The sequence below is a fragment of the Glycine max genome, chromosome 2 (assembly GCF_000004515.6).
Source record: "Glycine max cultivar Williams 82 chromosome 2, Glycine_max_v4.0, whole genome shotgun sequence".
NCBI classification, from domain to species: Eukaryota; Viridiplantae; Streptophyta; class Magnoliopsida; order Fabales; family Fabaceae; genus Glycine; species Glycine max.
Window position 1 is genome coordinate 43,174,443 of NC_016089.4, and position 17,155 is coordinate 43,191,597.

Below are 17,155 nucleotides of genomic sequence, written 5' to 3' on the forward strand. Positions count from 1 at the left end.
ATGATGGCGGAACAATTGAATTATCATCGATAGAGAGAAGAGAAGGATAGAGGAAACTAATGTTAAAAAAAGAAATACATAGGAAGAACAACAAGAATCCACGAAAAAAAGGGTCAAATTAATTGGAATTCCGGGCCATGTTACACCATTAATTGATTAATTATACTTTTCAAAAGGTTGAGATTTCTATATTAGAGTCACATTTTTCAAGCTCACCGAAGAAGTGCAGTATATAGTTATGTTTGAAAAGTTATTCAAGTTAATTTTTAGTGTTTTTTAAACATCACTTGAAATTGTATTTTTTAAAACATTAATTGGATTACGTTGTTCACCGTTAGCAAATGATGTTGATTGACACATATATGTTCTCATTGGATGACAATTGTCACGTATATTTTGATTGGTCAATGCAAATAAGCATTTCATCTTTCATTGAATTGATATCCAATCAGAACATGACACGTGACAGTTGTTATCCAATAAAAACGTAACACGTGATAGTCCAATTAATGTTAGAATCACATCTTTCAAGTTCACCTAAGAAGTGCAGTATATAGTTATGTTTGAAAAGTTATTCAAGTTAATTTTTAGTGTTTTTTAAACATCACTTGAAATTGTATTTTTTAAAACATTAACTTTTAACTTTTAATTTTTAATTTTTAATTTTTTTATTTTTATTCTCAATATATTTATCTAATTTTTTAACTATTTTTAAAAAATAAATCATGATTTTATTATTTTTTTAAACATTTTACAATTTTAAGTTAATTTTACTTACCACTTATATTTTAATAAGTTAGGTTTCAGTTTTCAAACTTTAAAGTAACTTTTTAAATTGTTTTATGAAAGATATCCTTAAGAGGCGACCCCTTATTTAATATTGAAAGCAACGCTTAAATGCTTCTTTTTAAATCATAAAAAAAAATGCTTCTCAAAGCAACGCTTAAATGCTTCTTTTTAAATCATAAAAAAAAATGCTTCTTTTGACAAGGATAACAACATTACATTTTCTCTACCTAACATCATAAAAAAATCATTAAAATGTTGATATGTAATATCTGTAGTAAAATTATAGTTAATAAAAAAATCATTAGAATGTTGTTATATTTGTTTTTTTTATCATGATCTTGATTTGTTTTTTATTAATTTTAAATGTATTGAAATTATATATATGTATAAAAAATAATTTTTATAAAATGTTGTTAACAGTAACCCTAAATATACCAATTAACTAATTAATATGATAATATTTATTTATTTTTTGACAGAATAGGACAATATTTATTAAATTTTCATAATTGAGATATTTTGATAACGTTAAATATGATGTTATTTTATATAAAGTAGAGCAATTATTTTGAACGACGGCATTTTTAGTTATCAGGCTTAATTGTATTTTTAGTTGAAAATCAATATTCATCTTAAAATTGATTACAAAATTGATTTCGAGCATAAAATCGATTTAGAAATCAGTTTACATAAAATCCAAATCATTTTTTCAAAAGGAAAAGGAAAAATTGTATTTTTTTTCCCATTTTGTCTTCAATTTCAGATTTGGTCTCTTACTGAATCAATTCACAAATTTTTTCCGTCTATTTTCTAAAATCATACAATATTGGTTCCTCAGGTCATAATTGGACTAAGTTGTTGACCGTTAACAAATGATATTGATTGACACATATATGTTCTCATTGGATGATAATTGTCACGTATCATATTTTGATTAATGAAAATAACAATGCATTTCATCTTTCATTGAGTTGATATCCAATCAGAACATGATACTTGACAGTTGTCATCCAATAAAAACATGATACGTGACAGTCAACTTACCGGTGAACGCTCAATTGTGGTCTAGGACCAACATTGCATGATTTTAGGATAACTAAATTCGTGAACTAAATTACTACGGGATTAAATCTAAAAATTGGAGATAAACTGAGGGATCAAATTTATAATTTTATCAAAGGAAAAATGTTATTGAATTTTAAAACAGGAATTAAACTAGTTCACATAAAATCTAAAGCCGTTTTTTTTAAAGAAGAAAAAATTTGATATTCAGATGCAAACTAATTATATGATTGAATATATCTATATCTATCTTTGAGAAAGTAACCTTATCTTATTCCATTAATTAAATTGACCCGACAAGCTGACCTAAGAAAATCTTGGTTGAACACCAAATATCGTTCAATCCAGGAATGGATCCACCTCTTAGTGGAGCAATTATCTCGCTAAAAGTATACATAAAAATATAAGAAATAAAAAAGAATAAAATGATATTAATTTTATTATTTTATCTTTTAATTTTTAGATTTAATTACTATTTTAATTCTTTAATTTATCTTTTAGATTCAATTATATTTTTATTTTTTAAAATAAATTTAATTTGATCTTATTTTCTTCCATCATCTCCGAATATTTTTAAAAAATGAGATCAAATATAATTCATTTTAAAAAATAAAAAACTTAATTAGAAATCTAATATACATAAATTAAGAGATCAAATTAAACATTTTAAAAAAAAATGACTAAATTGAACCTAAGAAAATTAGAGAATTAAAATAATAACCTAATTTTTAATGATTCAATTCTTCTAATAGACATTTTAAAAGAACACAATGATTTATTTACTAACTTATATTACATATTTTTATTTGAGTGATTTCGTCCCAATTTCCAAATAAAACAAGAAACGAATTAAGATAATTTTTTTATGTAGGATGTTTCCCTGTAATTAGTTTTGTAAAAAATAAAATGCGCAATTATATAAGAGAAGATGAATGATTGTTTGGTTATATATATATATATAATATTGACAATAAAAAAATCATAAAGAAATTTTTTTTTAATCCATCATTGGTTCAATTTAATAGTTGCTTGATGTGGGTTTAATCTACAAAATTCCACTAAGACTTGTATTTCATTTTAGACGTCCAATTGAATTTGAATTTTTTTGTCGGACTCATTATAGCTTACAACTTGCATCACATGGGCTCGCAGTGGGCCAAATAACCCATTTTGTCATCTCTATTGATTAGAATTTGGTTTAACATAAGGGTGTTGTTAGGTGCACTCAACATTATTCTGATGCATCCAACACTTAAAGTGAAATGACAAAATACTCTTAATCTGTAAATAATTTAAGTTGATCCATACAAGACTTACGGATCAACTTGATCCATAAGCCTTTTACGGGTCAAGTTGATCCGAATGCTTAATATCAACATACGAATTAAGTTGATCCGTGTCAACCTTACCGATCAACTTGATTCGTACGATTTACGGACCACCCTCAACTTTATGTTTCTATCTTTATTTTAAAAAATAAAAAGAAAAAAAACAATTAAAGAAAGTAGTGGTAACAATTGTTTTAATGAAAGTGATAATAGTTACATTTTGAAAGTTTATGAAAGAAATAAAAACAATAATATATATGAAAGGATAATTTAAAAATAAAAAATATGTAAATCAAATTAGGTAATTGTTTTTATTAATAGTTATAGTTAAAAAAAAACAAGAAAAACAATTAAAGAAAGTAGGGTTAATAATCTTTTTAAGAGAAATAACAACACTTATATTTTAAAAGTTTATGAAAGAAATAAAAATAGTTATAGAATAATTTAAGAATAAATAATTACTTTTATTAATAGTGATAGATGATAGAGAGATTGTAGAAAGGACTAAGGAGAAATTGATTGAGAGTTGAGCATAATGAGGTAATGAAATCTTTCCATCAATGGTTAAGTCTGCTTGAAAAGGTGATAGGTAAATAACGGTAATTAATTGATTCAATAAACTGTGCAAAGAATGAGGTGGAAATAAAATCTTGAAATAGTCCAAAAATGAGAGACAGAGAAACAGAAGATCCATGATATTGAGAATAAGAATGCATTGGTGCCCGGTGTCGCCACCAAAATCTCCTTCTGGTTCTGGCGCGCGTCCCCACAGTTACCACTTTTTTTCTTCTTCCCATCAAAAAAGAAATAACCTTTTTACATGGTCATGGTCACAGACTCCAAACCCATCATTCCCCGCCGCGGCCTCGTCGTCGGCAACTACTGCCATGACGTCCTCCACCGCGACGGCGAGGCCGTCGCCGAGACCCTCGGCGGCGCTGCCTCCTTCATCTCCGTCATCCTCGACGCCCTCACCCTCCCCTTCCACACCGTCTCCAGGGTGGGCCCCGACTTCGCCTACGCCGCCGCCACTTCCAACCATCCCCCCTTGATAATCCCAACCTCCCAAACCATGCTCTTCCACGCCCACTTCGGTTCGGTCTACCCGGACCGCCTCCTGAACCGCGTCCGATCCTGCGATTCAATCCTACCCTCCGACCTACCGGACCAGACTCGATTCGGGTTCGGACTCGCGGTCGGGGTCGGCGGTGAGATTCTCCCGGAGACACTGGAAAAAATGCTATCTATCTGCGACCACGTGTTCGTCGACATCCAGGCTCTGATTCGCAGGTTCGACAACATCAACGGTCGCGTGAGCCACGTAGCGCTGAGAGACAGCGGGTTCTTCCACCTCTTGCCGCGCGTCGCGTTTCTGAAGGCTTCCGCGGATGAAGCCGTTTTTATTGACGTGGAGGAGGTGAGGAAGTTGTGTTGCGTGGTCGTCACGCACGGGAAGGATGGCTGCGAGGTTTTTTGTCCAAACGGTGCGTTTAAGGTGGCGCCGTTCGTGGCTGATCAGGTTGATCCCACCGGCGCCGGGGACTGCTTTCTCGGCGGGTTTGCGGCGGGGATTGTCAGGGGTTTGGCCGTGCCCGATGCTGCTCTGTTGGGGAACTTCTTTGGGTCCATTGCTGTGGCGCAATTGGGACCGCCCAAGCTTGACTTCAACTTGATTCAGGTTTGTTTCTTGCATTCATTTTTATCATCAGATTCAGATTCAGAGAGAAGAAATTAGTTTCTCACTATCGGTTGGGAAATCTGGTGTAAGCTAAAAAAAGATTCGGTGCTTGTCATATAACCCAAATCACTAAATTCGGTGTCTAGAAGAAAATAGATGTTTAGATGTTGAATACTTGAATGTGATTGGGATGTGTGACCAAATTAATGTCAGCCATGGATTCTACATTGCATGTATATCAAATAAGCGCTTAGTTGGAAGATGATACTGTTTGATTGCTAGCAAAGTGGAACTGAATGAATTTTCAACTTTTTTGCCTGATGAACAATTTTGGGAGTTTGCTATGCTTATCAATGAAAGTTTCATTTAAAAATATCGATTCGTGGGGGAATTAATTCATAGTCGTCAATGTTACTAGACTGTTATAGCTTGTTGGAAACTTAGGATATGCTATCTGCTACTTTTTATTGAGGGATTTTGCTAGCTATGTCATGTTAGAATTGCAGACTTATCAATGTTGCCTTTTGTTTTCCTTGGTATTATTTTACAAGAAATGGGAAACTTTGGTACTGATGAACAATTTATATTTAAGATTGCGGCTATTTGATTATATATTATATGTCTCTAATGTTTATGATGAATAATTTGTATTGGATTAGAATTTTAAAAGAATATTTTAATATAAAAAAGATTTTTTGGATTTTAAAGATTAATTATGAATGTTATGATTTATTAGATTTTTTTACAAGATTTTTATGATAGTTTGTATTTTAATGGATTTATATTATAAGAATTTAAAGGATTTGAAATGACTTTATAAATTTATAAGATTTAAAAGGAGATATTGAATTTTTAAAAATACATTTAAAATTACAAGACAGTAAAAAAAGTAATAAGAAGAGGTTCCGATAACAAAACTAAAATCAATATAATTTTTTTAATCTTTTAATAGAAAAATTGATTATAACTTACCACTTCTTGCAATAAAATTTTTTTATTCTTGCTTTTGGATATGAACAATAATAAATTTAAAATTATACATGGATCTTTTGTTTTTTTTTTTTAATTACTATAATTATTTTATGATCAATCCAATGACATATTTAAATGGGATGCAATAATGAACATATATTAAAAGAGAGTGATGAAAGTGAAAAATTTGTAGAATAGATATTGAGTTATGGGGAAGATAAAATTAAGATTGACCGTCACAAAAACATTGTGTCGAATTGAGGATATGTGTGGTGAGAAAAAAGAAAAGAAAGTCTAGTAACTAATATAAAAAGAAAAAAAAAATCTAATAAAATCAAAGAATTGAGTAAGATTATTTGATAGATATTCTATATTAAAAAGTCAAATGAAATTCACCTTAAGAAATGATTTATCAAAATTTGTATATTTTTAATACTAGAAGATTTCTTTTAAATTATAAAAAATCCTAATTGAATATCACTTTATTTTGTTGCGTTCTTTAGAAAATCGTAAAAGTCTTAATTAAATACCAAAAAACTTATTTATATTATTTAAAAATCTTAATTTAATATCAAGACTTTTTTTATAAAAAATCTTTTAAAATCCTTTGAAATCCTGATTTAATAGATCCCTTGACAATGGAAGCTCAAGTTTGCTTTCAGCCCCACCCCATGCCTGTCCCATTACTCCTGTGGAAGCTTAGTTTCAGTCTGTTGACAATCTAAAAACGGACCAGAATATCTCCCCAATTGAAAAAAATGGTTTGGAGAATGGATATGATCAACAACAACAAACTCTTATCCCATTAGGTGAGGTCAGCATAATGAATATTATTCATTTTATTAAAGCTAGAAAACCAAAATACCCAACAAAACTCAAATCCCACAGCCTTGGAAAAGTTAGAAAATTCAAAATAATTCACATGCTTCAATCTCCAATATGGCTTAGGTATGATTCTTGGTTGACGATATCCACCGAAGAATTTAATTATTATTTGGTGGCAGTCTGTTTACTTTGTAGTGATTGAATTCATTTTAACTGTAAATACCTGTTTGAGTTATTTCTTTTCCATGTTTACTAGGTCTTAGTCGATCTTAAGAAAGAAAAACATGCAAATCAAATGTTACTGAATATGAAGGAAGAATTGAATGAAAATTGGAAAAAACACATAGCAAGATCAAAGACATGTGCAATTTGCTAGAGTAGATATGGTTTCTAGCATATCACTTGTATTTGTCACCCAATTTGTAGCATATTACTTGTATTTCTGAAACTTTGGTCTTTAACCAAGTCTAATGGTGTCGTGTGATCCATGTAGCGAACCTCATTTAAGTGAGATATGACTTTGTTGTAGCTGTTGTTGTCACTCAATTGGTGCTGTTTTCTTGCTATCTAATGAGTTGTGTATCAGTCTGTATTGCGAAGAGTTGACAATCGAGAGTGTTTGTTTATATTATTCATCTGCTCCTCTTAGCAATGTAAAAATATTTTATGATGCATCCCTCACTTGTGTATATAAAACAAAATTTCAGATCGTTAAGGATGAGATGCACAAAAGGAAGCTGCAGGGTATTCCCTTCTTAGAAAGAAGAGATGAGTCTCCAGGGTTTCGGAAGCCACCTGAACAAGATCAATTCTATGCATCTCTTGTTACTGCCAAAGCCATAATTATGTGCCAGATTCAAGAATCTGGACGGAATCTACTAAGCTCTCCTAAAGTGTTGGAGCAAAACAACGCTAAGACGATACTTTCACTGACTTCTGTGCACGAGGAACCAATTCCAAGCGTTGATGGTAAACCCTAATATGGGATGGTTGAAGTTCCAAAACTCACTGTAATTCTCCAGTTCACTTCCTTTTCATATCAAATAGAGATCTATTAGCTTCCAGGATTCTTTCATTTTATGGGGCCTTTTCTACACCGAGGGTGTACGGATAGATTTTTTAATCCAAGGATCATACAAGGGGAAAAAATAATCCCAAAGTTTATAGAAAGTAGCAAAATAATTAATTTCAGATATATTTTTTACTTGAATAAGCAATAATATCACCTTAGATTAATATTTAATCTTTGCAAAGGGAATATGGAACATTTATTTTCATGGGAACAAAAATTTCCTTTGTGGGTAATAATATGCATATATCTTTTTCTTTCCCACTATCTCAATCTCATCTTAATAATACCTTCATTATGTTTTCTATTTTTTTAACTTCATGTGTCAATTTTTATTTACTTTCATACTCTAATGAATAATAAATAAGTAATGAAAGGAGTTTGTCATGCGAACATGAGATATAATATTTTGAGTACAGTCTATTTGTTTGTCATTTGTTGGTTTTATAATAAAATTATTTATTTTATGAAAAAAATAACATCTTTAATAATAAAGATATTTCAGTAATTATAATATATATTTTCAAAAAAATAATTTAATCAAATATATGTCAAAATTATTTTTAGGAATATAAAAAACATTCTCAAGAATAGCATTCTCATTGAAAGAATAACATTCTCATGTTTTATTTCCAAGAATAATATTTTTAAGACTTAAAAAGTTATTTGTAAAACAAATGTTCCCCAAGTCTCACGTGCTGCCTAATTTTTAGTTCTACTTGTACCAAATTACTAATAAATTATTCTTAAAAAGAAAATCTAGATTGAAATTCTATTTATGTTTCTATGCCTTGCCATATCCATTTAATGCCGTTCATTGCTTATGATGAGTTATGCTTCCTACGAAAGAAAGAAGAAAAAGAAGGAAACATGACAATATGTAGGAAAAGCTGTTCAAACGCATCGGATATGGCACAATTCTATTATTTTGCCAGCTTACAAAACTTAGCACTATCATTTTAGAGCAAATTGTCTTTTAATGTGCTCCGGTTGACAGGGGCTATTGTTTGGGAATTTTAGCATCTTGATTGGATGCTGTATAATAGTGTGACCTATGTATGTGTCTGATGAATAATGATCTATAGTGAATAATAGATCCCTGTGGTTTAGAATGTATAAAAGCAAAAGAAAATTCTATATGGCAGTTTCTATGTATGATTTAGGGTTTATAATATGAATAATAGTAATTGGATATTTGGATCCTTGTGTCTTAGAATACTAAAAATATTTTTATATGGCATTGGCAGTAATACACGATTTTAACATTCTAGCTCTAAATCCCACATCATCAACCTTTTGCATCAACTCTACTCCCCATTTTTTCAATTTCATTTGTATCTATTGCACATACTTCACTCTTTATCAACTCATGCAAAATAATAGCAGTTTGATTCATCTTCCTGCTAAAAGGTTACTATATGCTTTATTATCATAATTTACAATTTTAACATGTTTAGAATATATTTCACAAATCTATTCAACACATCCTTGGCAGAGTACACGTGTAGAAAGCCTTCCTTGGATTCCTTTTAAGTCTTGGAGGTTAACATTTGTTCTTAAACCACAATAACAAAATTGCAAATTACAACTCTTGTTTCCTATTCATTATCCTCAATTTGCATATGTACTCCAATTCTCGCTTTTGCCTTTCTTTTTTGTTAGTATGTCTTGACTACGCAAATTGTCCTATGCCGCTTATCATCTTCACCTCTGTGCTGTTTCTCTTGGAACTCTAATTCGGCAGATCTGAGGATGTTTTTGAATAAAAGGAAGAACAAAATATCACATTTCTGAATAATAGGAAGAAGATGAGAGATGAACATGACCATTGCAAAAGAACATTAACAAAATAATTTGTCACACGTATAGGCCAACATAGGAGCTAACAAAATATTTGACAATCCATTAACAATTGATTTGGTAAATATTTTTTGTTACTTTTTTCTTCTTATTTTGACTTAATTATTCAATTGTTCTTTTAATTTATTTTAAGATTCAATTTAATTCTTCAATTATTTAAAAATTAAATTTGATTCCTCAATTATTTAAAATGAAATAATTATTCCCTTTTTATTAGATCCATTAATCATTAATCACTACTTTTTGCATTGCCTAATAAAATTGATGTAAAACATTATATTTTTTAAATTAGTTGTTTGACAACTGATATAAAAGATTCCCTTTTGGATAAAGTTTGAGGACATTCTTTTATATCGATCACCAAACAATTCATTTAAAAATTTTAACATTTTATAAAAAGTTCTAATTCCGTCAAATAATTAACATATCTCACATAAAAATTATATAATTAATTCTTTTATTTTCTCGGAATTAAACAAAGTATTAAGCATCGAGAAAAAGATGAACAAAGCAAAGTAAAGAAGTAGAGCATTTCCAGGTGGGCTACGTGGGTACGAGAGCACTCCTCTTATATTATAATAATAATAATAATAATAATAATAATAATAATAATAATAATAATAATAATAATAATAATAATAATAATAATAATAATAATAATAATACAAATGTGAACTAAAATTGAAAATTCTTTATTGGGAGGTACAAAATTTATTTTTTTATTCATTTATGTTTTGTAGATTGAATTTTATTTTTATTTTTTAATCAATACACTTAAAATACTGGTTACAAGCCAAAAAAGAAGGTTAAATTTGATTCTTTGAATTTATAATACACTCAAACTTTAAGTTCATGAAAAATTAAAAAATAAAATTTTATATTTACAAATAGATTGTGGAATCTATTTGTCATCTTAAATTTTGATAGATATGTTATTGATATGGATGAACTTAATTATTGTCAAATTTTAGATGTACTAATTTTATCTTTAAACTGTGGGATTATCTTATCTTATAATATTTAAGGATTAATTTAATAATAAATTATATCTTTAAAAATAAATTTAATATTAAATTATAAAATATAATAATAAATTTATCATTAAGTTATTCGTATAACTAATTTATGATACTTTTTAGTTTTTCAATATTCATATACTAAATTTGAATATTTTTTTTTTATCAGAAGTCAAGTTGAGTGGCTCACCCTTGGGCAGATAAATTTGGCTTTTTAAAAAAAAAAAAAAAAAACTAATAAGTAGAACTCGTGGCAAAATTACAGCCATTTATTTAATCTAACGGATGATGTTTTTTAATTGGATCTCCTGTTATGGTGGCCGAAGTGTGAACCGCACGCAGGTATTCGCTTCTCTCTCAGGCCTGCACCTCCGTCTGTCTCCGCCGCCACGCCAGGTACTCTTCCCTCAACTAATATGATTTTGCATTATTATGCTAATTGCTGCATATAAACACTTTAATTTGTTCACGATAACATTTTCCTTTTTAACTTTGTGTGTAACAGTTGTTCCCCGCCACGCAACCAAAGATGGCAGATTCGATTTGCAGAACACTGAGGGATGGAGCGTTAGAGGGAGAGCTTGTGCCTACTCTCACAATCAAGGACTCTCTCGCTTCACCTTTCGCCTTTCATGTATTCTCTCACATTCTACTTCAACTCTCATCACATGTCATAGCACAAAAATCTCAGTCACAGTCAGTTTTTCTATCCCATAAAATAATTATTATCAATTCTTTTATCTCATACTTCTTATTTTTAATCTCAATTTTTTTTCTTATATAGGGGTATAGTAATTGTTGCACTTTCTCGGAGTCCATCGTCTTACACTTCTTTGTTAAAGATGAATGGAGTGGATTTTGCTTCTTCTAATAACAAATGGTAAATGTTTTAAACTAGGGGCGGTTGGTAGGGGAGAAATTTTTTGCATGCCTGTGAATCATGAATCCTGGGAGTGGAGAAAATTTGTTTGGTTAACCATTGAGAATCTTTAAATAAGTTTTTTAGGAATCAAAAAGTTGTGTAATATTTTTACCAGGAACTTTAATTATTTACCACATTAAATAATTTAATAAGAGTAGTATGATGTTTTTATTATAGTAAAACAAAAATTAAACTTGGGAAAGTATGATTCTCACCCTCCTCCACAGGAATATTTTTGTGGAAATGTGAGTTAAAACCGACTCCCAGGAATCATAGTTTTCTGGGAATATGTTTCTTAAAAATGCGTATAAAAATAGGAAACTAAGTTTCCTCCCAAGTTAGGATTCATGGGAAAGTGAAAATTTCTTCCCAACCAAACGCCCCCTAAGTTGTTTTAACTGCTTTTCTTGTGTCTTATCATTATTTCTTTAGTATTTTGTCTTAATCAAATACATTTGGATTGGTTGAATTCAGAGTTATGTGTTGTTTTGCAGGATTCACATTTTGGACTGTTATACTGATCCTCTTGGTTGGAAGGACAAGACAAGGAAAACTGTAAATGCTACGAATCCGTCTCAGCAAATTTCGCTTGCTACTAGTTCTTATAAATCCGTAAAGGATGTGGATAAGTTGTTTTCGGTAATTACTGAACTTGGCAGAGGTATTACAGATAAATTGTTTTGTGACTATAGTTAGCTTATAGATTATCCTTTGCATTTTCACTGAATAAATGTGTTTGCATCAGTTAATGGGTTTCAAGTGTATGTGTTTTTAAAAGGTTATTTCTCTTTTTGAATAGTTTTTCTAATTCATATACCTGCAGGATTGGTTGGAGAAAATAAAGCCCGCTTCTGTGTTGCCATAGACTCGGTATGTTTTCATTCTGTGATTGTCAATATAAGATATACAAAGCAAACACCATTGCCACGACTTTAAATGAAGTTGAATTTAGTTAGATGGTGTGCTGGGAATGAACATTCTTTGTGCCTCAATGCTTGACATGTTAAATGTATATGCAAATAGGTGAATACTTTTATCATTGTGAAACTTTTGAGAACGTTTTTTGTTTTCATTTCCCCGCTAATGCAAATAACCTTGGAACAAGCACATCTCTTCTTGAGGTGGCCACAAAATTTCATTGTTTCTATGATTGATAATATAGTATACCAATTTGCATAATAGATTCACATTTCATTGCATGAAATCTGTGGGCTTACGTTCTAAGATTCATACTGCTTCAATAATTATTATTCAGCAAATAGGAATTTGTTAACTTTGGCCACATGAAAGGGTGACAGAGACTTGTGAACTCTTGGATATTTTTCTATATTATATTCAGTTTATTTGCATGTTACCCTTAACTACCAGATGATTTGAATTCTAAAGTTGGCTTCCACAAGGTTAGAGGCTTGGGGGAAAACCAGAAAATCATGGATGGAATGCATTGGTTTATCTTTCTAATCTTTTAAATTTTCTTGGAAATAAATTAACTGTTAAGCAGTTATAAAGCTATTATGTTACAATTATTTTGCCTAGTTAATCTGTATCCAATTATCTAACCTGTTTGTGTGTGCAAGTTTCAGATTTTACTTTTACACATAAAATTCTTGTGCAAGATTTTACAATAACTTTCAAATTGAAACTTTTAACATTCTATTTAAGACTGTATGGTTTGTTGGTTACTCTTGTATCATCAGTTTGTGCGTCTGTAATCCTAATGGATTCTTGTTGGATATTACAGCTAAGTGAACTGTTGAGACATGCATCTTTGCAATCAGTTGCAGGCCTTCTAAGCAACCTGCGTAGCCATGGTATTCCCTCTTGAACTATTTTGAATAAAGTTCCTTTCATTGTGTTGTGTAATTAGGTGTTATTTAATTGAATAAATTTTTAAGAGTATCCGAACAAGTGGGATAGTTAATTTATTTCTGCAACTAAAATTTAGCATGGATTGACTTGATGCATCAACAACTTCTTCCTTAAATTCGTTACTGTTCTATTGTTGCAGATCAAATTTCAAGTATTTTTGGACTATTGCATTCAGACCTTCATGAAGAGAAGGCTGTGGCTGTTCTTGAGTACATGTCTTCCATGGTGGCCAGTGTAGACCCATATCATCATTCTGCAGATGGTCAGAAAGAATGTTTAGAGAATTCCGTATCTGAGCAAAACTTTACCAAGGGAAAATTTAATGCCAGGTTCAAACGCAGAAATGGGCGAGTTAGAGTAACGGTGATGTCTTTCTTCCTGTTTGTAAACTTATTTGGAATGACAAATATAAAAATTTGATGCACTGATATAACACCTTTCTACTTTTATCCAGTGTGAAGAATTTAATGTTGAGTCTGGAGGAATCAACTTCGTATCTGTTTCATCAGTAGACGGAACCGCCATTGCAGGCCTAGTGCCAAAGGTCAGTCTATAGTTTTCTGTAGATGGAAAACTGGTACTGTGAAGTTATGTCTCTGTCACTGGAAGCAAAAGCCGAAGTACTTTTGTAAACAGATATTTTAAATAGTTTTTGAAAAAAAAAAGGATCTACAACAGAGATCTTTCGTTAGTTGAATTCCGTCTTCACCCTAAGGTTTTCCTGTTTTGGTTGAATGGAGTACATAGCCATTCACAAGGCCTTTTTCACTTTTCAGATAATAAAATTTAGATGCTAGGAAAGATGAAATCAAGCATAAATGTCCAAGTTCTAACTACTTCCCATTGTGCTGATTTGGTTCTTCACTTTGTTGGGTGAAGTGTTGAGTGCTTCTGAGTTCTAACAGTACATATTGACATGGTATATTTTCTGCGTACAAGATTGATAACAGTATTTCTGCAAGTACATAAAACAGTCAGAAAAACCTATCTGGGAACTACCAGAGACCAAGCAAGAAATGTGTTGTGATATGAAGTTGATTCCTTTTCATTGACTGTAAACAATAACAAGAATCTTGATGTGTTTTAACAGGTGCAATTCAATCTCCAGCTGTCAGAGAAAGAGCGAATTGATAGGTCAAATGTTGTGCTTCCTTTTGAACACCAGGGTATGAAATTGATTTGTATTTGTTCAATTTTTTTACATCGTTTCAATTATATATAAACTCTTGTACTTAAGCTCTTTATTCTTTAAGGAAATGGCAAACCAATACAAATTTATGATGGTAGAAGATCCCTTGAAGAGAGCAACAGTGAGGCAAATCCCATTTCAAGTGGTAAAAAGGAGGATTCTGCCATGGGTGAGATTATATATTTTCGTGATTCAGATGATGAGATGCCAGATTCTGATGAGGACCCGGATGATGATTTAGATATATGATTATACTATTGTTGATAATTTTTGTATTCCTAGGTGACTTGAAAGGATAGATTAGGTTTATGACCGAACAAAATGGGAAAAAAAAAATATCCAATACTGTTTAATTGCTGAGAAGTGAAATGCATTGTGTATCACATTCCAACATATTGCACAACCTACTGAGGAACCTGACTTAGTTTGGACGATTTTGTGAAGGTTTCTGTCAAGCGCTAGTGTCTACAAACCTTACTCTTGCTTCAGCTGGCAATAGCATGGTGGACATGCAACGAAAATTATATATACCATAGCAGTTTAAACCATTCTATGCATGCTTGGCTGAACTGCATGCTTCAAAAATGCTGGCTAAAACTCAAAATTGGTCCAAATGAGGGAACGCATATTGTTTCTTTCCTTTGTCTTTCAAGGCTAATCACTAATGCACGTCATAATATAAAGTGTAATAAATAATAATAGTTATCAATTATAAAATTAATGGTTGAGGTATATTTTATTCTCTAAAGTGTACTCATGGTCTGTAGATCTTTCTATCCAATTTCTTAAAAAGTCCTACTTGGCTTGGTTTGGTGTAGACCAAATTAGGAAGTACCCACTTCTGCAGGAAGATGAAAGCTAGAATCCATGGAAAGGAAGTGGTCTTTTTCCAAAATTTGAGTTGTTAATGTGTATCAATCTTAAATGAAATTTATATTAAAAGATACAGGCTATGGATATGGTGGCCATGGTATTAAGATCAGGTAGGTTGATAAGGACCAGGGAATGCAGATGACTTGGTAGGCATGGGTTTTAAACAGAGTAGTCCAGTGGGACTTATTATGGTTGTCATGGAGGAGTTTGTTGTTTATTGTCTCTGGTAATGTGATAGTATAGATATAGATTGCTGATGATTGAATTCTAATAAAGCACTATGCTAGTGAAGGTTTCATAGGAATTACGTGAAAATATGGTTTCCAGCAATGCTATTTCTGTGGAATTAGTGTTCAGCTGAACATCTAATGTGATGAAGAAAAAATGGTTAGTTGACTTGTTTTCAACATGGCATTTGGAAGGGGAGAAGGAGAAAGACAACTTTCGGGAAAACAGAATTCTCATGTTAACTGAGCTTTGGAGTTTTTAACATGATGGGTAATGCAGCAGCACGAGTGATTTTAAAAGCGATCTTATAGGTTATCGTATTTAGGTTTTGAAAAGTTAAAATTTTGGAAGCTCAAATATTATCGTTAAACGTTAAATTTTGAGATTAGTTTTTTATAAGGTTTCTAGTAATTAACTTCTGATTTAATCAGTTAGCAAAAAAAAAAGTTCTGATTTAGTTGTGCAACTTTAATTAGTTAGAGATAGCTTTGTGCCTTTGTCTATCTTTTTTAACAGACTTGTATCATTTGTAATGAAATTTCTTGGCATTGGTAATGAAATGCCCTTTTCATCTTTCTTCTATTTTAAATGTCTCTTTCCTGATCTCTCTGGCGCAGAGTGATTTTTTTACTGCACTTCTACTTGCTATGTTGTAATCTGGGCTGAGGCCTGAGATTGTTTGCTTATGTTCATGTTAGACGTGATAGAATCTGTTTGGAGATGATTGTCAGTAAATTGGCATGACTTGACTGGATAATTACTTGTTTTGTATTTTTCTAATTTCTTCATGCCATACATATAAACTTGTCTAAACTCCAAACACAGGATCAAAATTAGAGAATACTGGTAGAAATAGAATTGATAGGAGGCACGTCTTCAAGGATTTTTGTAAATCTGGTTTTGAAACATACTTCACCCAACACCCATTCATGGTGAAAAATGTTTAGTATGTGCATAAGTAAGCGTTTACAATATCGATTTTCAGCATGTTTGGAACTGTGTTTAAACTCACAATGAGTGTTAGAAGTGAAAGTGAAAGTTTTTGAGAGTAGCTTCAAGATGGATTAACGTTGAAGGTTGAGCAAAAGTAAAACTAAACACAATGAATAAAAGTGATTTTGCAAAGTTGAATTTAAAGTGAAGTTATTTATATTTGAATGTTTTTATTTGAAAAAGTCGATAGTAAAATTCAACATAATCAATTTTATTTTGAATTCATAATCAATTCTTCAATGTGAAACTATTAAATGTAAACATTACCTATGAATGGATGATGATGTTTAGAGACAAGTTGTTTCTTGCTACGTTTGATGGAGGAAACACCTCTTACTCGACAAGGAGGTAGTGATCCTTGATTGGGAAAATGCACTAGTAAGAGATGACTGAAAGATATGTCATCTAGTTCATAAATATCTTATATTTTGCTCTCATCCTCATTATATGTACAAAAATCACATCGCTATCTTAGGATGAGC

The 17,155-nt window shown here is 31.1% G+C and overlaps 2 protein-coding genes across 2 annotated transcripts; both read left to right on the top strand.

Moving 5' to 3' along the window:
- Positions 1 to 3,774: 3,774 nt before the first annotated feature.
- Positions 3,775 to 7,718, top strand: LOC100802869 (inositol 3-kinase). Its single transcript, XM_003518258.5, has 2 exons — positions 3,775 to 4,857; positions 7,362 to 7,718. Exons 1-2 carry the CDS (start codon positions 4,000 to 4,002, stop codon positions 7,632 to 7,634), a joined length of 1,131 nt encoding a protein of 376 aa, XP_003518306.2. The 5' UTR covers positions 3,775 to 3,999; the 3' UTR covers positions 7,635 to 7,718.
- Positions 7,719 to 10,887: 3,169 nt separating this feature from the next.
- Positions 10,888 to 14,970, top strand: LOC100794562 (elongator complex protein 5). Its single transcript, XM_003519203.4, has 10 exons — positions 10,888 to 10,995; positions 11,105 to 11,295; positions 11,384 to 11,479; positions 12,016 to 12,182; positions 12,345 to 12,391; positions 13,263 to 13,332; positions 13,530 to 13,753; positions 13,845 to 13,934; positions 14,481 to 14,556; positions 14,644 to 14,970. The coding sequence occupies exons 1-10, from the start codon at positions 10,888 to 10,890 to the stop codon at positions 14,826 to 14,828; spliced, it is 1,254 nt and encodes a 417-aa protein (XP_003519251.3). The 3' UTR covers positions 14,829 to 14,970.
- Positions 14,971 to 17,155: the final 2,185 nt, after the last annotated feature.